Source organism: Lytechinus pictus, chromosome 15 (genome assembly GCF_037042905.1).
Source record: "Lytechinus pictus isolate F3 Inbred chromosome 15, Lp3.0, whole genome shotgun sequence".
Lineage (NCBI taxonomy): Eukaryota > Metazoa > Echinodermata > Echinoidea > Temnopleuroida > Toxopneustidae > Lytechinus > Lytechinus pictus.
The window spans coordinates 26,479,640-26,501,486 of NC_087259.1; the positions used below are offsets into that span (position 1 = coordinate 26,479,640).

The 21,847-nt window shown below is 37.6% G+C and overlaps 1 protein-coding gene across 3 annotated transcripts; it reads right to left on the bottom strand.

Moving 5' to 3' along the window:
• Positions 1-296: 296 nt before the first annotated feature.
• LOC129278000 (nuclear receptor subfamily 5 group A member 2-like) lies at positions 297-21,663 on the bottom strand. 3 transcript variants are annotated; one of them, XM_054914190.2, is made up of 5 exons: positions 20,871-21,663; positions 12,760-13,035; positions 11,590-12,206; positions 4,278-4,533; positions 297-4,083 (listed from the first exon to the last, which is right to left on the bottom strand). In XM_054914190.2, the coding sequence occupies exons 1-5, from the start codon at positions 21,043-21,045 to the stop codon at positions 3,836-3,838; spliced, it is 1,572 nt and encodes a 523-aa protein (XP_054770165.1). In that variant the 5' UTR covers positions 21,046-21,663; the 3' UTR covers positions 297-3,835. The 3 variants fall into 3 exon arrangements, with proteins under 3 accessions (XP_054770165.1, XP_054770166.1, XP_054770167.1); XM_054914191.2 differs by having other exon boundaries at positions 12,760-13,032; positions 20,871-21,429; XM_054914192.2 differs by lacking the exon at positions 20,871-21,663 and adding an exon at positions 19,626-20,225 and having other exon boundaries at positions 12,760-13,032.
• Positions 21,664-21,847: the final 184 nt, after the last annotated feature.

Genomic DNA, 21,847 nt, shown 5'->3' on the forward strand with positions numbered 1-21,847 from the left:
CTGATTTTACAAAATATTGGTAAACTTTAAAATTCAATAATTTCGTTATTTGCTCTCAGATTTTGGTGAACTTTTCAGCATTTTGCTCAATGAATTTTACTTTAGGTATTTTGATATAATTATTTTCAGCCCGGATTAGTCCTTTAACTTTCTCATTTCATCATCATCGTCATCATCATCATCATCATCATCACCACCATCACCATCATCACCAACACCACCACCGCCAACAACAAAAACACCATTTTCTGATTTACTGAAAACAAATTCCAATAATAACACTCAAATAGGCAAGATTGTGTTCAACAACCATTATCTTTTTGTCCACAAAATTGTACAGAATGCACTTTGAATGCACAAAAACGAAAAAAAAAATTAGTGTACATATCAATAACGAAGTAAACATCTCTTGTAAATATATAATAGTATAGACAATATGAGTCACTTCGTCAAACCAGGCAAGGTATAATATCATATAACAGAAGAATCGTCAAAAAAATGTGCGCGCTGAACCATGTTTGATCAAAAATGACAGCAGAGACCAAGAAAGCTTAGGTAAAACAATAGAAGTTAGTTTGGAAAATTAACGCGAAAAATTATGAAAAGGAGAAATATCATATGGCAAGGCGGCCGACTCGACTTATGCAGAAATCATTGTTGTGTGACATCCATCATTCAGGAAATGTAAACTATTCTTTTCATGAAAGTAGGTGTTGGTTGTAAATTTTCTTTGAAAATTCAGAATCGAATGATGATTTTCATAAGACTGAGAAATTCTACCTTTTTATGGCAAATATGGGACGCCCCATGGCTTAATATAAATCGAATATCAGATGAAAATAATCTAAATATGATCAAGAAATCGCGTATCAAGTCAGCCTGAAAAAAAAAAGGGGGGGGGGGTGAAAGTAGATAAAGCACACCATTTCATGAAACTATAATTTACACTATTACACCGGGAGTTGTTAGACACTTTTTTAAAGTTTAATGTCTGAATCGACAAATAACATCTATACAACCCACACAGGGGAAACGTCTTTACGGCTTAAAAAGTAGTTTATCGACTAGTGTTCTGCACCAGTCTCTGTATATACTACAAAATATTTCAATATTATGATTAAAAACAGATCCACTGCGCACATTAGCGTAGCAATATTTCTCTTGAGTAAGAAGTTTTATGCAATGTTAACAAAATGTTTCCCTACATAGTGGAATATACTCGTGGGAATTAAAAAACAAACCAATATTAGTCTCCTCTCAATTCGAAATTGGCATAATGAACTGTAAAATGGGTATGGACCTAATTACAGGTACAAGTCTAGGAACTATGTGTGTGTGTAAATACTAGAATACCTCACGCAATAGAAATAATGGCATAAATGACGAGGACTTAACACTTAAGTCATTTAAATAATGGTGGGAATTAATTCAATTATACATTGGACAGTGAGTATTCTGAATCAAATCAATACAAATTGGAACATTTACTTTGCAAAGACATAAATCAACAATGGTACAACAAATTCAGAACATCAAGAATTTTGACAAAGTCCATTAAGGGGAGTAATCATTATTTGAACATCATAATATAAAACATTTCCATGGTCTTTAAAGTGACGTATAAGTACTCCGTTGTACGCGTTTTTTTTCTCTCCCTCAACCTCATTTACATTTACCCTGTAAGAGATCACACACAAAATGCCCGGATGCGGAGAACATGAGGCTGACAAAATTCCTTCCTTTTCCTTCCCACTTTCGATATAAACAGAGACTGGGGGCGTGTAAAAGGGAAAGCTATGTATATAGACTTAAAATGATAATCATATGCATAGTTCAAAATCCTTTAAATTCGCCATTCCAGTACAGTGAACCAAGTCTATTTCATGGAATTGTTAGACACTTTTTTAAAGTGTTAGATTTATTTCACATTACTTCATATTTTCGTTGAAAAAATAACAAATATTACCAAAAATTTGCTGAGGTCTTACAATGAGAATCTATCGGAAACTGTACAAATATCTAAAACAGAGGGCAGTGTTTTCTGGTGAAGTAACCAAAACTACATTTTGTGCATACAAGACATTTAAGTTAAGTGCTTTATTCAGCGCAATGTCAGAATATTATGTTGTGCTCAAAGCAAAAAAATAAAATCAAATATCACTGATTTAGACTTAATAAAAGCACAATCACGTAGATAGACACAAAATCCAACATAGTTACAGAACGAATCGATGCCTATGCAGAGACAGAAGTTGATTTGTGCTAAAGCCAAGCAACTTGTGCAGATTTTTTTCAAATCCAGTCAGAGCTGTGAATTTTATTTATTTGGTCACATACCTATCCTTCTGGCATGCTATTCCTTTAAAAGAGAGGGTGGTGTATTTTGGTAAGGGGGCTTAGACATAAAGAAAGAAAATGGTTTGAGTGTCAGATATAAACGTTCACTAACATACAATATTGTGGTACTGTCCCTACATTTTGACCATTACAATTAGGATTTGATTGTAAGCAATGCCACCGTCTGGTCAGTAATTTATTGTGGGCACTTTGCCAAGTTTGAAATAATAACAAAATTAAAGTTCAGCCAGATGAATTAAGTTTGACAAATTCTATATTAAGCAGTTAAAGAAAAACCAACAAACTTAGTTTGTATGACATCAAGAACGAATGGACCCAAGATTAAGCCATTTAATCTGATTCTAGTACTCAAGACCTATATGATTTCAGTGTGTGCGTGCATTTAATGCAAAGCTGGTTGCACAAAAATTTCATGGTTTATGGATACAAACTACACGAATTTCATTACTATTTTTAATCACTTAACACCTTATTTCATTTCAATCCATCCCAACCCTTTTGAATAATTTTGGTGAGATGTGGTTTCAAAGTGGTGTTCAGGACAACAAGATGATTTAATATCTTGTTTTAAATTGTTGTTCACACTTTTCAAAATACATCTTTAGTTATTTTAATTTGATCAAATAAAACACCATTTGATGGTCATTTTACACTAACATAGACATGACAGATACCTTTATAGTTTATACTATAGGAACATAAACTAATTTACAGTGGGGGTCTGGCAATAATTTGTTGCCATAGCAACATACAAGACGTTTCAGAAGTCGTGGCATACTTTTAAAAAGGAAACACAGCTTTGCTGCAATTTATCATCCTCTTTCTTTATCCTCCTCATATAATGTTCTTCTCAATAAACACATCCGAGCAAACTATAAAAAAAAACTAAAAAAAACGACATGACCATAAGAGGGTCTTCGTATAGTGTCCTTCATGACTTGTTGTTTCAAAAGTTGATATTCTCCTAGGCAAAAGGAGTTGAGGCAGTGGCTTGCGCGCACTGACCAAAAACCTGCATGCGGTCTGCTTCTCATATGGGTCAAAGGAACATCTTTCCATATGACATAGTAATGATAAAAAGAGTCACATATGTTTATATATTTAGTATATACAGACTTGTCCATAAACACTCTTTGGTTTGCGTATTCAGCAATTCTTCATGCATATAAAAGTTTGATGCATACGTCACGGCAGGGACCCCGAGTCTGTGTCACCGAGAACGATACGTCGTGAAACGTATGCACAAAACGCTTGTCACACACTGGAAAATCAGACACTCCCAAACTGGCCCTCACTTTCTCATGCGATCCGAGGATTCTGTCTGTTCGTTTGTTCGTCTGTCCATCTTTGCCTCACATGTGAATGGAAGTGTGGCTCGATAGCTGTCAGGTGTTACATAGGTGCGACAAAGTGCATAAGTGGTCCCGACTCAGTCTTAAGACTCCAACGTTACGTCACAGAGAGGAAGTCGACTAGCTCATTTTCGTTTACTGTGTAACATCTCCATGAGAAGGCTGTTGTAGGGAACTTCGCCGTTTAGGTGCTTATAGTACAAATACTCTTCTGCCCGTTGGCTGATCTGTCTAATCTCGGGGAGTAGCCTAAGCATCAATCTGAATTTGTCTGAAACGTTTGGGTATGCTGTCACGGTATGCTCCAGAAGGGCAGCACTGATTTGGTCCTGGCACCCATCAATGATGTGCTTATCGTGAAGTGCAACAATACCTAGAACACAGAAAATTGAAATACAGAACGGTTAGGTCAAAGTCAGTGTATTTGTGGGAATTGTGGAGATATACAAATACAAGCGATTTCATTTTTCTTAGACAATGTCTTTCATGCGTTTCATTCAGTAATATAGAATATTTGAATCTTATTTTCTTTTACATTATCATAACTTGTAGAAGGATAAAACTCACCTGGATTGAGCAAGATCATAAACTTGAGGCAGACGTAGTCTTTGTGATCCAGTTTGAGTTCACGCATGCGCATGACAATGCTGCTCATTTGGTCGATGACGTCGGCAGGACCCATGTGTGAGAGTGTTGCTTGGTCTAGGGTGTGACCCGTTATCATGAGGACGCCCTCTCCGTGATGATGAATCTGACGATAGAGATGGTCGAAGAGAAGGAGCTCGCTCCATGAGTTCTGAAGCAGTTTCATCTGGTCTTCAACCTACAGAAAAGAGAAATAAAGAGAAGAAAAGTGAAGATATAGGTTGTTGTGTGTGAGAAATATTTACACCAAATTAATCAGCAACTGTGGTTGTCATACTCGCATCTTTAGGCTCCTTCCTGCAAAAATGTTTTATATTTCCATGAGTTGTTCGCATTTACGTTTTTATCCATGAGGTAGGATGAGCCGCCCTGCCCATTAATGTAAGGAAATACAATTTTGTTGACAACAATTCTTTAAATACAGGATATTTTGCTCATTGATTCGTATAATCAAGTATAGATATACATCAGGAAAAGGGAGGTTTCTTCATTTATCACAATGAATTGTATGTTTTTAAATATAAAAGGGATGATTTGTCCAACTTTTCGTAAGGTGGGGGGGGGGGGGTGTGGGAGATATGACTTTGTAATGATCAAGATAATAGGCCTACAGAAATTGGGAATGTAGGCCTACAAAGTAATAATTGCTGATGTTAAACCTAAAAAATTGAGAATACATCAAAGAGAAATAAAATCAAGTAAATGGTAAAGAGTCTGAAAAATGAAGACAAACATGAATAAGAAATATATTTGCCTATGTTTGGAGGAAGGCCGAGTAAGAGAGAGAGAGAGGGAGAGGGAGAGAGAAGGGGTGGGGGGGGGGTGGGTGGTGAGCAAAAAAGGTGGTAACTTTCTTGAGGATTTTCTTAAAAAGCTCTATAGGCGGTGCTGCACCATCCCGAGTTTGCTCAATCTCGAGATTTTAGCCCGATCAGCCCTCTTCGCGATTAATCTCGAGATTTAAGAAACCCCGTCTGCACCATCCCACGAAGAGCGATTCCTGCTCGAGCGAGGCAACAAGCCCGATATTACGAGCATGCGCACTTTCGGATCTTGGAGTTTCAACGGCCCGCGCTTTTGAATAACTTCCCGCGATATGCAAGCAATGTACTCCTTTCACTAGCACTTTCGCCGAATTCAACCGGTGTTACGTAACAATCCTCTCAGCTCAGCGAGTGAAGAAGTGATGTATTCTTCGTTAAATATGATGGCGGAGTAGGAGGCAACGACAGAGAGAGAGAGGGGGAGAGAAGGAGGAAAGAAATGCTATTTGCTCACATTTTGCGAAGGAAGACAACACTGCTGTCAGTGTTGTTATTGAATATGACCATCGTCGATGAGCGCCTCCCCCTTCGGTCTGGTCTCTCCCAAAATCCATTCACTGGTGGGACACCATCGTTGCTTATGAACGCTATTCGCATGTATAAAGTTGACTTCCGCACGTGTTTATGTTTTGACCAAGGCGGAAGTGGAACGCGAATTGCATTATGGACTGACGTCATGAATAAATTACCCCGAGTCCAATCTCGAGTGCGTCTGCACCGACGAATTAGCGGGATAATTCGTAAAATAGCGCGCTATTTTGCAAATAAACCCGAGTTGACTTGGGATTGCAATCTCGAGATTAATCCTACGAACTAGCGCGATAATTGCGTCTGCACCGCCAACTATCTCGAGATTTTTCAGATCGGGATAATTTGCCGGATCAGAAATAGCGCGCTAATTTGAAAACTCGGGATGGTGCAGACGGCCCTTATGGTTTGTGGGAAAACAACCCACAGCAACGGGTGAACCAATACAAAATACTCAGCAAAGCAATTATTAATGGAAAACTATCAAGAAGGAAGACAAAAATCGCAATGCAAGCATGTTGGTTTCGACGGTTATAACGGTAGTCAGTATGGTAAATCAGACAAGAAAATATGGCAATTACGTAATGTGACGTAACAATGTCTGGACTTCTGATCACACGAATGCAGGCAGATATGCTGGGTGGGGGGAACTACGCGTAGTCTTCATGTATAGACTCCTTGCTACAGACTACCTCCACTGAGAAAACATTTTGCTTCACGTCAATTTTTAATCTTGACCACCTCCGTTGTATAAACAGATCAGTTATCTTTTCTTCATTCCACGATCAAACTCCGATTATACGAAAAACGAATTAAACAATCAATGACTGGCATATATATTTGCAGATATAGTGAATTTGTTATGGTTGTTTGAAAGTATGCATGGATGAATCTGCTAGTTGGTCCATAAACAAGGTTTTATAACTAATATTTTATTAGGAGAGATACTGCTACCAAAAAAACCATCCAATGCGGTACAACTATGTCTTGCTCCCCAATTGTCTATTGTATGTATGGTCTAGACATAACCTATTGTGTTTCAGGTAATCGGCTATTGTGTGGCACAAACACGGGTTATCAAAAATCTATCCCTTCACTATTGATTGTGCGGCGTTTGTCTGGGTCGATTACGTAATCTCTCATAACGGGCAACCGTTATGGCGAGACCGGACTCGGTATGTATGTGACATGGTATGTTATCATGTGAAGCGAAGCACGCAATGCCTATGAAACGGTCTGTTTAGCAGGGCGGGAGTATTGTATACCCGAGGGCAGACTATGAAACATACGTGAAACCTAAGATCTTATTATCTACAGTAAAATGTAAAATCTAGTAAAATAGGAGCGCCTAGAGCACCTAACAAAGTGGATATGTGCGCAATATAAATACCCTATATTATTATTATTAAAATGCTTAGGCCTACACTAGGTATATATACTGCGAGACTGATGGGTGCTGACATCACATTTTCTTACAAACTAGATCGCTGGATATAACAATCAAACCAATCGCTTGAAAGCACATTTTATTGAACTCTTATAATTATCTGCAATATAAAATAATTTTTGATTCTTTTATTGGTGGATTTGAATGTTTTATTATATATAAAAAAGAATCCCGGGACATCTTTCATTCAAATTTGTTACCTGGTTATGGGGTGGATATGGTTTACCCTAAATTGATGTCAAACTGTAAAATAAGAATGATATTTCAATGTAGTAAGGCGTTCAGAGACTGAGATACTCAACGAATGTTCCTCATGTGAACTTCGCAAATCTCGCTTCACTAAAATTATCACCTTCTAATGAGCTTCCGATGATTTCTATCGTGAGAACGAATTTGTATTCACCCCTTTTTTCGTTTAAAAGATAAAAACTAAACTACATGCATTGTGATGAGAGAGAATTTCTGATAAGAAGTGCTTACGCGTTAAAATCCATTTCACTGGGTGGGGATGGGGTGACATTCCATTCATAAACCCATTACGTAAGAACACAGGTAGGAGGTTTATGATGATAATGCAAGGTGGGGACATCTGTGGCCACCGTCTTCACTTTCATGGGTTTTTTTTATTTTACTTTTTTCAGGGAGGGAGCGATAGTAATTATAAATAACAAGACCATCCCTCCGTACATTCCAAACAACATTCTTCAACTTTTTATCAATAAACAACGATAAAATATCACAGCGAAATTCTTGAAAACAAAATGCCTCGCTCAGGAGTTCCCCCCTGAGCATTGCGACATTTCATCCTGCTAATCGTAGGTAATAAAGTTCTTTCAAATAGCATGAAGTAGATCATGAACCTATTACAACTGTTCAGATCAACATGAGGAAATAAAACTCAAATTCAGCGAATCCCTGCTAAAATGGAGCTACTAGTTCGGACCGAGCATGCATATCTGGCCTAATTCTTAAAAATATCATCAAATACACTGCAAATGAAAGTCAAATACTTCATTAAGTAGAGTTATCGGCGTACCATCACATTCATTGTATTAAATATATCGCATTCGTGAGAAAATATATAACTTCATGTTTGTTATGCAGTTATTAAAAAATTAAGTTTCGAATATAATTAAGAAGACTCGGGAAGAATGTTGAGATTCCCGAAAATACTACACAAAATACTTCAAGGACAAGTCCACCCCAACAAAATGTCGACTTGAATAAAAAGAGAAAAATCCAACGAGCGTAACAATTTAAAATTCCGCTTAATTTCACGTAATATCTATATGCACATCCCGGTCGGTATGCAAATGAGGGAACTGATGACATCACTCACTTTTTCTTTTGTATTTTATTATGAAATATGATGTATTCTAATTTTCTCTTCATTGTCCTGTGAAACAAAGTTTTATTTCTCCCTGAACATGTGGAATTACCATTGTTTAACATTATATGGTTCAGTCAAGTTGGTCCTTATTGTCAAATCTGTAAAAATTGAAATTATATTATATAATTGAAACAATAAAAAACAAAAGAAATAGTGAGTGAGGGACATCATTGATTCTTTCATTTGCATGTGACAAAATTGTGCATATAACTATTTTGAGAAAAATAAGCGAAACTTTAAAATGTCATAACTTTTCTATTTTACATCCGATTTAGATGAAATTTTCAGCATTATGCTTGTCTGATTTTTCTCTGTTGATTCAAATCAACATTTCTATGAGGTGGACTTGACCTTTAAAGGTAGACCCAACTCTCTTGATCAGAATGTAAAAAATCAACCGATCATAATTATTTTATTAGCTTACAATACTTTAGAAACGTAGTCAAGACGTGAATATTTCCTATACAGCCAGGATGATTGATGATTTAAGTTTTAATTTCTAATTTTCACACGCCCACATTATTATTACTTGGAGAAAGATGAATAATTGACCATTAAATCATGACACGTGTTTTCTTTTGAACAAAAAACGGCTAGAAGTGCAGTCGCACAGATTCAGATCTGACAGTTGCAGGTGAGAAGAGGCTGAGATTGTATACTATTACATTACTATTCAACCTAAAGGTCATGGAATAGCCTTGATTATAAAACCCTGCTCATGCTGAATATTTATACATATCAATGAACCGATTTGATCAATAATTGAGCTCGATTTTACGGAGATAATACCAAGAAATCTGATCCCCGTTCCACCGGGAAAGGTGTTATACGTGTCTTGTGAGAAATCATATCAATATCGTTTATTTTTTGATTTCATAGAGTCACTCTAAGAATTTATAGAAATTATGGAAATGCCCTAAGAGTGAGAAGCATGGGCGTTTTTTAAGTCTGGTTGTTGGTAAGATGGCCTTGACCGATGAAGAATGACAGTGGTTTCTATCCAACGTCTATATGTACTGATTGCTGAAAAGTATTATCATTGACACCTACACAGGACGATAGTCCAATAAATTTTTTTCAAGAAATAATGTCAGACACATCAACCAATCAAATTTCTGGGTAGAAGTATCATTTTATAAAAATGATAATAATAAATGAATCAATGATTATTGTTAGAAAATAATCTTATCCTTTCCCTTTAATACGACTTTCCATTTTATCACTAGGCCCTATATTTTATTCACATTTATTTGTGTTGTAATTTGTCCTAAAACAAGTAACATTCGAATAATGACGATATACAAAAACACCTAATAATAATCATGAATACTAGTAGTTTTTGGATATAAATATCTAAAATCAACTGACGTTTATTTCACCTTTGGATAATTTCAAGCGGGTAAAGCCAATCTCAGAATAAAATGGACACCTTTCTCAGTGACTTGAAGAGCATGTAAGGTAGACCTGAAACAGACGACGGGAGGGTGGAGCGTCGCAAGAGGACAGTAACTACTGAACTACAAAATACATTTCATTATGTCTCTTTTATTTGGCACTATTTAATGATTCATTATTCTTGTGCCGAAGAATATCCAAAGACAAACATCTACAGAATGGCTCAAAGTAATGTACTACAGTATGCCCAATCATCAGTGAGCATGATAAGCATATATGCCTGATTATATCATAATGATGCTGTTTCTTTGTGCTTGAGGTCAGATGACTGCATATAAATGCGAGTGTCTTGTCACTTGCCTATATAGTGCAGTGCAGCCAGTTGTAAACGATGAAAGGAGAGAGAGAAAAAAATAATTTGAAAGAAAATGATAGCCAGAGGTTATGCTACTAGAATGAGAGTAGACTAATATAAAGAGAGAGAGAGATGGGGGAGGGGGGTGTTCAGCAAAAAAGCTTGGTTCATTAAGGGTAATTAGTGTATATTGAGATGTTTTCCAAGATGCCCAGCCTACTCGATGCGCAATAACGCTGCGAGCGTGCAGAGGGCACAAAGATTTGAATAGCAGTAATATTTCGACATGTTCCAACAGTTCCACATAAAAGATGTATTAAAAGTGTCAGAGAGGGAAAAAATAAAAATTTGTCAACAAAGAAAACATGCAAAATCATCCAATATAGCACGCTGGTTGTTTACAATTCAATAGAAAAGCTCACGAATTAAGCCTACACGTATTGAACAATCACTTCTCGCATTTCTTCATAACATAAATAATCAAAGTTTGAACATTTTACAAAAAAATAATGATTACGTGTAACAAAGATAAAATTCCTCTATAAATTATGTAGAAGAACGAATCAAAATTATAATTATAACCTTGAACGAAATATTCTTTTTGTTCTCTCATCCCTTTGGGCTTTCCTTCTATCGCGCGAAATACATATTGGGCCAACATATAGTAGCTCCATGATTATACCGTGATAAGGGCATATGGTGAATTAGATACCAGCAATATGGCGCTTTCCTCTTGTTGAACAGATAATTACTTCAGAGCTTTGGATTAATTGATATTAAAAACTAATGATTTTTAAATGCGTAAAAAATGCAATGTCGCTTATCATGCTTACGAGCAGATGATCAAGAGACCGAGGAATACAAAAATCTTGCCTAGATTAGAAAATATCTTTAAGTGAATATTTTATTCAATTTCACCAAACTCTCTTTTTATTGCGTTATTTTGAAATGGAAAACATTATAATTTTGTGTTTCAAGAAGACTCTCCACATACACTCACTTGATACTTTTTGAAGACCAGTGTATCCAACTTGAATATATATGTGCATGTATCATATACGGTATATAAAGAAAAAGAAAACAATAAACATCTAATTCTTGATCATCTTTCTCCCTATCAAAATACTCTTGTGTATAAAGGTTTGTCTTAACAGTTCGCGAATTTGCTATATATATATATATATATATATATATCTATATATATATTAGACACTGTCTCGCCAAGGAGGAGGCATAGAAAGAAAGATGAAAAATTACACTTTTTTTTTCATTTTGATATACATTATTTTCATTACCTTGAGTTCTTTGAAGAAGAGACTATTCCTGGCCCAGTCAACAAACGCGAAGAGTGTTTGGTCAGCTAGCTTGCAGACCATGCTGAAGAAGTCCCCTGGTGCAGTCATACCCATGGCAGTTTGGAAGTAGGAGGCGACCTTAGCTTGGAGTTGAGCCTGATCAGGTTCACTTCGGATCAGTTCTAGGATGAGCTTCGGGGTGTGGTCGGGTTCGGCTTTCACCGACAACGGACTGGTACTCGATGCGGGTGGAGGCGGACTCGATGTGGGTGGTTGGATGGGTGCTGCCGACGTCGTGTAGTTGAGCGGCTGCATCTGAGGGGGATGGACACCGTAGTCGTTCTGTGGTAACGACATCGGCTGAGGGATGTTCATGATGGGGGTTTTGTTGAGATGGTCGCGGATGACCACGGTTGGCGGTGGAGGGAGTCCTGAACTTCTTGAGGCCGCTGCATGGATATTCTTGATAGCCATGCTAATGTCCGGATTGCCGGGTGTAGACATAGCCCGGGCACTGGCGATTATTCTGTTTCTCTGTTGTTGTTTTAGTGCTCTGTCTCGTTTGTACATGGGACCGAATTTATTTCGTCCTCCTCTCATCCTATCCGGCCTCACAGCTGCATACAAAAACATTTATATAAAGATTTCTTCAGTGAGGGTCTTAAAAGGAAACAATCGGATACATTAGAAATAGTATTATGAAAATAATGTTGAATGAATTAATGACCAAACACGAAACAATGAATAATAAAAACAAAGAATCTTCACTTCAGGATTACAAAAACTAAATTGAAAATAGAGTCAACGCCTCTATGTAAACCAATAAGAAATTCAGATCTATTGGTAATGGCTGATGTTGCATCACACTTTGAACTGTTATGGATCAAAATAACTGAAAATATTCGTTCACACACGCCAGAAAATTTTACACTAACCGTAAGACTAACCATAGATTAATCGATTTGATGGGTGGAAGAGACAGCTTGTTTCAATTCTTTGATGCCTTTTGATAACAAAATCAAATGAATGCTAGTATATAGCAACAATATATATAATTAGTTTAAGCCTGCAAGTATTTACAGTAAGGGGAACAGATGGATTTGAAGGAGAATGTGTCATTCAGAAAGCGAAGGCATTGTACGGGAAAAGTCAAGGACAGCGAAGACCTACCTTCTAGCTTCATGCCAACCTTGAGGCATTTCTGAAAGCGACAGTAGGGACACCTTTTGCGTTGTGTTTTATCTATGGCGCAGTTCCTGTTCTCTATACAGGTATAGACCTTCTTGTTCTGGACTGTCCTCTTGAAGAACCCCTTACAGGATTCACAGGTCAGAAGACCGTAGTGGTAACCTGACACCTTATCACCGCATACAGGACAAGGCTCTTCAAGCTCAGGTTTCACGTCTGACTGGTCGAAGTTGAAATCCATCCGGAGAGCTGGTGCTGCTGGTAGCAAGGACAAAACAAAACAAACAAAAAATATTTATTATATCATTCAAATCAACAAACTATAATTACGATATTGATATGGTTATACTACTTACAGAAAATATACGATTTTTTTGTAACAATATTATCACAACCCACAAGAGGACGAATGAAGCTGTGGAGTAAATAAAATGCAAATAAGGAATGAAAGGAATCTGGTGTTCACAACTGAATTTTTTTTTTTTAAATAATAAATTAATTAGGAAATAAAAATCGGCTAAACATAATAATAACACTGGGCCAATAAGAACAATAAGTATCACAGACAGTTGATTGCGTTGTAGCTTATCCATAATTAATGACAATTCTGTAATCTAAGTATTTGTTGCACAAATTGAAGTTAGGTTAAATACTTGTAAAAATGCAAACAATATTTGTGATGCGTTTTCCTCTGCTTTCTACAGAGATAGGATTGTAAATGCTGTATTTGTGTTAAAACACCATTAGGCCATACACAAAACTAGATTTGCAAATACAGAAGGAAAATAAGCTTCTTTTTTGTTTGTTTTTCGTTTTTAGATCTGCAAAATTAAGCGGCTGTCAACGAGAAGGAGCGTGTTATAAGGTAGAGAGGTTTTTTTTTAGCGTTGTGAAAAGAAGGCGGATGGCTGGCTATAGACTGTGGCGCCACAGGGCGGGGGCCAGAGCAGGCGACACGGCGGCGCCACCTATGCTATACTATACAAGCACGGTCAACCAAAATAGGCGGAAAAGATGCGCATGTAATGATTCGCGCATGACTTGAAATGCAGCCTTTTAAAACTATTCTCTCCCTCCCTTTTTATACATATCTCTTTCTTCATCTGTCGACCTCATCTCTCTTCCTTCCCAATAAGCTCTCCCCATCACCCTCCCATCGTCAACCTGACATTTCCTACTCTTTTCTTATTCACTTCCTCTTATTTTTGTCCTTCTTCTCTTCATGAATCAATCGTTGACCTCTTTCTCTCTTACGCTTTATACCACACCTTCTTAAACCTTTATTTTCGTTTTCTTTCCTCCCACCAGATCTGTCTTTCATATGTGTATGTATGTATGTATTTATCTATCTATCTATCTGTCATACCCCCATATACTCATAATTACGTATGTAATTTCAAGCTCGTCCTGATATAATTCCGCTAATTGCTTGCTATCAATTAATATAACTCCGTCAGAGAGAAAAAAAGGGGATAAACCATATCTCAGCTCGTGACAGAAGTGTGACATAATTAGCAATATGGGAAGGGACAAAGCACTGTAGTGCAGTGTTATGGTTTATGAATACGTGTTATACCACCCTTTCGTTATGCCTGACGAGAAACTCCCGCCTCCTCATTTTCACGATCTCTGGGAGTGGAATAAAAAATATGAACGATGTTCGAAATTACTACACCAGACCACGGAAACAGTCCAACGAGTTTTTTTTTCAGATTCAGTGACCTTCATTCCTCAAGTATAAAATTACTAAATTAGCGAGCCACGAGAAAATAATGGTCAGATAGCGACGTCTCCCCAAGACAAGACTTTTTTTCCTTCTCGTCAAATTCAGCCTGCCTTCCTCCTATGCAAATAAGAAAGGAATCAGAGCCTCCAATGACCAATTTCTGTCTCTCATTTCAAGTGCAGTCTTGCTCATCTTCGATGATAAGTCATTGCATACCCATATAGTCTATTTCAGCTCTCAAAGCCAGGCCAACTTTGCTATATAGCATGGCGGAGAAAATGCAAAAAGCGGCATCGAAAATTTGCTCTCAGCGACCCTATGCATTGTAGCGTACTAATCCCGTTAACACAAGCTCAAATGCATCCCTTGGAAAAGAAAATAAATAGAAACGAGAGAGAAAAGGCGTGTAGGAGATGAAGAAAGGGAATAAACGAAATTCTGTCAAAGGGTGTAGAATAATTAACATGATTAATGCAGAATAAACAAAATAGGCCTAAGGTGACACAACATGTATACCATTGAGATGTACACAATCACACATAGATAGAATAAATCTACCATCTCAAGATCTTTGTCTGGCCACTTACGTACTGATTTTTTGGTGATTTAAACAAGAGTGTTCTCCGAAGTGAAAGCCAAGGATGAAACAGAAAAAGAAATGACCAATTATAGTACCCCCATTTCGAAGTCAACCTTCCTTCGTCTTTTTAGTATATTTTGTCCTAAGCAATACGGAAGGAAACAATCGGGAAAATAGGAATGCGAGAAAAATTTCTGAATCCGTCAACGACCGACCTGTACTGAATCCGATCCCGTAACTGAAAATTGAATAATATGGCGGGACAGAATCATCATCCTTGTCTGGAAAGAATATTTTTTTAAAGATAAAAATATAGAAATTTCCCCCTCCCAAAAAAAAATTAAAATGGGCTGAATTTCCTTAAATGGGATAATCATTACATTCTTCATGACGGTTGGGGCAAAAAAAACGCAAGGGAAATGGAACAAAATGGGAATGAAATTCAACATTAATGAAAGTCTGGACCCGCGCTACTCAACAATCTCCTTGCTCTTTTTTTTTTGCAGACGGTGCAAAGTTTGATGGCTTGTGCAAGTTACAGAATGTATTCATCATTGAAGATGACAACTGATAACAAGCTGGAATCCTTTTGAAGAACGCTGTAGCGATTCAAACTGACAAAACAAAACTCGCAAAATGAAATACAAAAGGACACCATCAGAAATTCTTCATGCTTTAAATAATTTCAACAGAACAGATTTCATAGGTCCTGCTATGGACCTATCACGTACATGGTCCTACTATGTGCTATAGGCCTGCAGATCCACGGTCCTACAATATACAGCACAAAAAATTCATGAAAAATGATCGAGGTCTACTCTGTATGTCAGATGGGGGGGGGGGGGGGCAGAGAAGGACTCAGATGAGGAGTGGGGAGAGACGGTGAACCCTGAAGAGCGAAGGGGGAGTACTTCGAAATTGGGAAAAATGTAAACGAATGTGAAAATCTCTCAAAACTAAAGTTCTGACATTGGAGTGACGAGCAGAAATTGAGAGAGAGAGAGAGTGTGTATGTGTGTGTGTGTGGGGGGGGGGGGCGGGTTCAGGGGATGGAGATGAAAGATAAAGTGGTTTCGAAGTAGGAAGTAGATAATGATGGTTGAGATAAAGAAGAGGTAGAGAAGCTCGGGATGTAAACGAGGATCGCATCAAGTTACCAGTGACATTTTTTGCTCCGACTCCTAAAAATCCCTGGACGACAAAAATTCTCAACTTCACTTCACTTTTCTGCGCGATAGTGCACGCGTAGGAAGGAAAGAAATGAGTACGGATGTAAAAAGTGCAATGAACTTGGGGAGTCGACTCCAATGAAGAGTAGCGACGGGTTTCGGGTTGCACTCTTCTACTAACAATACATTTGCTACCATGTAGTCTACCTCACAGAAGCTAGAAAACACATCATGATATATGCCAATATCGATTTTACATTAAATAATAACATATCCAAGCTAGGATATCTATAGCAAGAGCTTCTCATACCAATGATACTTTATATGAACGGTCTATTATGATAATACATTCATGCACCGGAAAGAAGATTTGGTGGGTTTATTTTCGCGTCTGGGGAAAAATTCTACGAGTATACAACTCGTGCCCCATGCACTTTGGATTTCGAATTCAGATTAGTCAGAGGGATAGAACTAGGATATACCAAAGACACGTCACAAGCATGCGAGCATCGGGGAGTCAACATTACTATTCATAAATCTTACTCGCATCAGGAAAAGCTGTCGACGAATTCGATGGCTTAATTAATTCCTAATTAGATGATTTTAAGCAATGTGCGAATGTTTGTGAGCTGCAGAGGAGTCGGAGATGAACAGCTCTTATACTTGATTGCAAAGCAGAACCCTTATCTCAAAGGCATCCATTAGCCAGAGTCGATAAAATAATAAGAGTGATTTATTTATGAATATATATTCCGCATATAAATCCTTTCAGAAATATTATTTTCAACAGGAATCACGAAAAATCTTTCTTTCCCCAATTTGTGAATAGGCTCATGCAGTTACCCGAAGTGATAATGGAATAGGGTGTTGTGCTGAAACATATAAATAATCATAAATGACCCACTTTCTAAACTTTCTCCCCAGTTGCCATTTAGCCTCTGATGGGACCCCTGCAGCGTGGAACACTGTTATTTCACCATCGAGATACATGCTTTCACTAATATATTCACATATACGACAGAGGCAGAGCATTGGTGAATGTAATAGAAAAGAGGAGATAAACGATGAAAAGGGTATAATACTGGTATTATCTGTCTTGTTTATACCCGCATTTTGTGTCCATCATGCCTTCTTAGATTTCATTGCAAAGACAATGATGTAGGCCTCCGGTACGTTGGACAAAATTGAGACAGCTTCACTATTTTGCCCTAAGGTTTACTATGCAAAAAATATAATAAGAAAGCATGCAGGAGAAATCTACACGCGTAGAATAATTATCTAACAATAAATGGTACAAGAGTGCATAATTATGTTTCTTTAAAAAATGATGTATTGGCTCTATTTCTGAATTAATTTAAAACGAGGCATAATTATTATACCTCTGTCAAGCCCAATCTCATTCGGAGGTTCATATTTTCATCATTTTAGAATTTAAGGAATAATTGGCCTATACCACCCTACCACCAACGGGTACACAGTGCTTTATGTTTATAAGCAACGCAACAGAAATTATGATTGATCATTTACAAAGATTACAAAATACCTATTCAAATCCGAACAATATAATCAAGCGACACCACGGCTGCCTATCAAACCGACACATTTTTTTTCTTCCTCTCAGTCTCAGCTTCCCTTTTCTATTTTATTTCATTTTTGAGCCGCGACATGCACGCTTGGTTTAAACGTACAAAATACAATGGGCACAAATTACACCGCATGTGAGCCACAAAAACACTGCTGGTCTATAGTGAAAAAAGAATTGTTTGATTATCATCGAACCACCCGAAGGCACGTTTATGCTAAAAATACTTCTTGATAATACTAATAAAAAAGCGTTCCAGTTTGTAATGATTTGTACAATTTTATGGCGAATTGAACGACATCATCGAGCTATATAAATTTTGAAACCATAAACAAATTTGGTATTACGGTTACCACCCAATTACGTATCGTACTGTCTGGTACATCAATACCTAGATATTAAAAGACTGTTCATATTCCTACAAAATTGAATGTACAAATAATTGCTATACCATAATATGTAGAAAACGTTTAACTACATAAGAAAAGTTTCACTATATCGACTTATTTACTAACAAGACAATACCAACTGCTTAGAGGTTAAGCTGTTAAGTGCAATAAGTTATTCATAATCATGGACCCCTTTTCTGGGTCTGAAGCTTCTTTTTTTTTTTTTTTTTTTTTTGGGGGGGGGGCCCATGTTCATATGAATCTGTCAAATTATATAGAACAACTTATAGACCCAGGGGGTAATAATGGCAACCGGTGGAATGAGGACGAGAAATAAAACACAATCCTGTATTTCAAGAAGGCCTTTAATCATTACCTATTTACGTTTACATGGTTCGGCCAAAGAAGAACAGAAACTATATCGTATCGGCCTCTTTTCTATAAAAAGCAAGCATATCATGTATCCTTCTAAATCCATGCATGATTACAGACACTCCGAAGTGGACACCAAAATCCAATATTTCAGCATGTATAATGATGAACATTGGCCTGTATGCTAGGCTATATTTCTGCATTGATGATGCAATAATGAATGACAATAATCATGGTTATCAAAATATTGTTTCTTCCCATTGGTTAAGACTGAATTATCATGATGAACACGCAGCGCATGATGTAATAATTCACAAGCCCATAAAACATGTAGGTCTATTTCTATGTAGCAGATCTTCTATTTAACAATGATAAAATTATGCAAAACAGAGACACTGTATTAAAGAAATAAGGGAGTGCAATACACGTATACAATCATGACAACGTGACAAATTTAATAGATAAGGAACATCTCATAAACACGAATCTGGCCATTAGACTGATTATTTGAATCTACGATATTTAGCAAACCTTTAGCGAATTTTCACTGAAAAATCCCCACATTTTATGGGTGAAGGGAAATGAGAAACAAATTCGCAATGAGTCTGAACTATTAATTACATAACCATCGTGAGATAGCACGCATCTGACGTCCGATGTCACCAAGTTGAACATTATTTATATTAAACTGTCAAGTAGAATACGGGTTGGATACAAATATATATTCAATGGAAAATAAATAGGATGCAATGAAATTAAGAAAGGAGGGGAAAAGTATAATGCGGGCGGGGCATGGGCGCGGCCGCATCAATAAGCATCTCTCTCTCTCGCGCGCGCGGGCGATACTTTCGAGGGGCAGAGAAAAAATGTCGGGAAAGTGCTCAAAAATCCAGTATAATTATTGCAAATAATGTGTGAGGAGGTATTTTATTCAAATCGATCTCAGTTTTTCTGGATATAAATGAAGAAAATGAGCAAGCTAACAGCTTAGCAGTCAAAACAGAATGAATGAAAAAAGAAGAGTTCTGACCTTGACCCGATGGGGGCATAATAAGGCTGGCGGGTCCCCCAGACACATAGGCGTTCGTGTCTACTTCCATAGCTCCACACGTTATAAAATAGACAGACGAGCGAACGTACGGGCGGACACGGGTGCGTTCCGAGGCTATAACAAGGGGCAATTCCCAGTTAAAACCAGGCACGCAAATATGACAATCAATCGATGATTTCTAATCAATTCTCCTTTGTCTACCCTTCACAACCTCCAAAAGTCCAACCAACATTCATCCTCAGTAGTATCGCTGGTTCGAAAAATTCTTGCACCATTAGAAACACGAAAAATAGTCAAAGAAATGGGCACTACTCCTGTACGATTTCGGTTTATAGGTTTCGTATGTGCAATAATATTGCGACTCATATTGCGAGGGGAGAGACAAGGAGAGAGACGGAGAGAGAGAGGAGGGAAAAAAACGTAGTAGGCATGCACGCGAGGGGCTGAACGTGATGAGAAAATCGCACTGCGCAAGTCCGAAAGTCAGCAATGCATATTCATGACATGTAAATTGACCTTAGTCACGTTCGCATACATAACGAGTACAGGCGATAAAACGCCAGCGCTGATTGGTCAACTGACAAACTCTCAGCTTTTCCACTGATATTACAACCAATCAGGAACGGGTTGACGAGAGGAGATAGTTGAAGCAGTACACAACAAACCCTGGAGGAACACTATCTTCCGGAATAAATACACTCACACGAGTACGTGAAATCATGCTTCTGCTTTACACATGCGCACCTGAAAGTGCAGGCTAACTCGACCGCGAGTGTCGGCTGCTACGGCATCGCAATGTTCGCAATATACAATAAAATATATGTAAAACTGATGCGATTGACAGGAATAAAAACATATAACAAAAACACCAATACCAGTTACACCTTGTTTTAAAATAAAACCTATTTTTATCTTCTAGGGCAATTTTCCTGATCTTTATTCATAATGATCTTCATTCAACAAAATTTAATTAACATTTTTTTATTAGTCATGTTACTGTTAGTGTTAGTGTAACATCTTCAAGAAAGATGATTTCATACTTTATTTTTGTTTTCACAGTTAAGCATAAGTATTATATTAAACAGATAATGTATATTCAGAGAGATTTCAAGTATATAAGGTCCTATAGCTACCACTTCACTTTTATTGTAAATAATAAATGAATGAACCATAATAAAGGCATAATAAAGTCAGAAATACACATGGCAAGATGGCAAAGCTTACTTTTTATCGGGCAAGATGTATCCAGAGGAATTTCACCATAGTCATCCATGGTATAAGGCCCAGGGCATGGGAATAAGTACTCCGCATGGTCAGGTAGCATAGGCATATTATAGCGATGGTACGCGTTGTAATCCCGGTAATTCGAAATCTTAACGCCGGTCTCTTCTCGATTCATGAATAAAACAATTTGGTCCAGTCGACACGAAGTCGACAGGCTGCAGGTCACCGTTCAGACAACGGTAAAAGAAAAGTCAAGAAAACACTTTCAAACTCAAAGGTCCAGCAAAAATAAGATATCCAGCTATTAATAAAAGCTGGGCTGAGTTGTGTCTCAATTCTCAAAAAGTTTCCCCAAGTACACACAGAAGGCTACTCCACATAAGTTGTGTCAAGATTGAAAATGGAATCTTGTTTGCTATATAAAAGTGTATAGAAAACGTGAGCATGAAGAAAGTCAGTACCACATCTCGCCAAAAAGTCAGAAAAGTGGGTAACATGCAGTAGGCCGTATGTAAACCATTGAGTGTAATGTTCCATGTGGGTTAGATTGGCTTTATACAGCTACATTACGAGTAGACGACTTCACCAAGGGTACGTGCGGCCAACAGACCAACTACGCATGCGCCAACAGAGACATAAACTCATGCAAGAGTTGCATACAATGTACAAACCGTACATCCTCACGTAATATTACGTCGTGCGCGAGAGCGTTGTGTGTGTGTGTGTGTGTGTGCGCGGGTGTGTGTGGGTGTGCGAGCGAGGGAGTGAGTGAGTGTGGGTTGCTTCCATGTGCGTGAATTTAATCTTTCAATATGTATATATAAATGTCCTCAGTACAACACATCACGTTCCTATTTTCCTTGTTTACGATTCGGACATCGTCTAGTCCGTCTTCATGGCTGCCTCGACTTCTATTTTTTCCTCGGTCTCATTACTGGTCTGGATGATTTTCTTGTAAACAACGGAGAGGGGAGGAG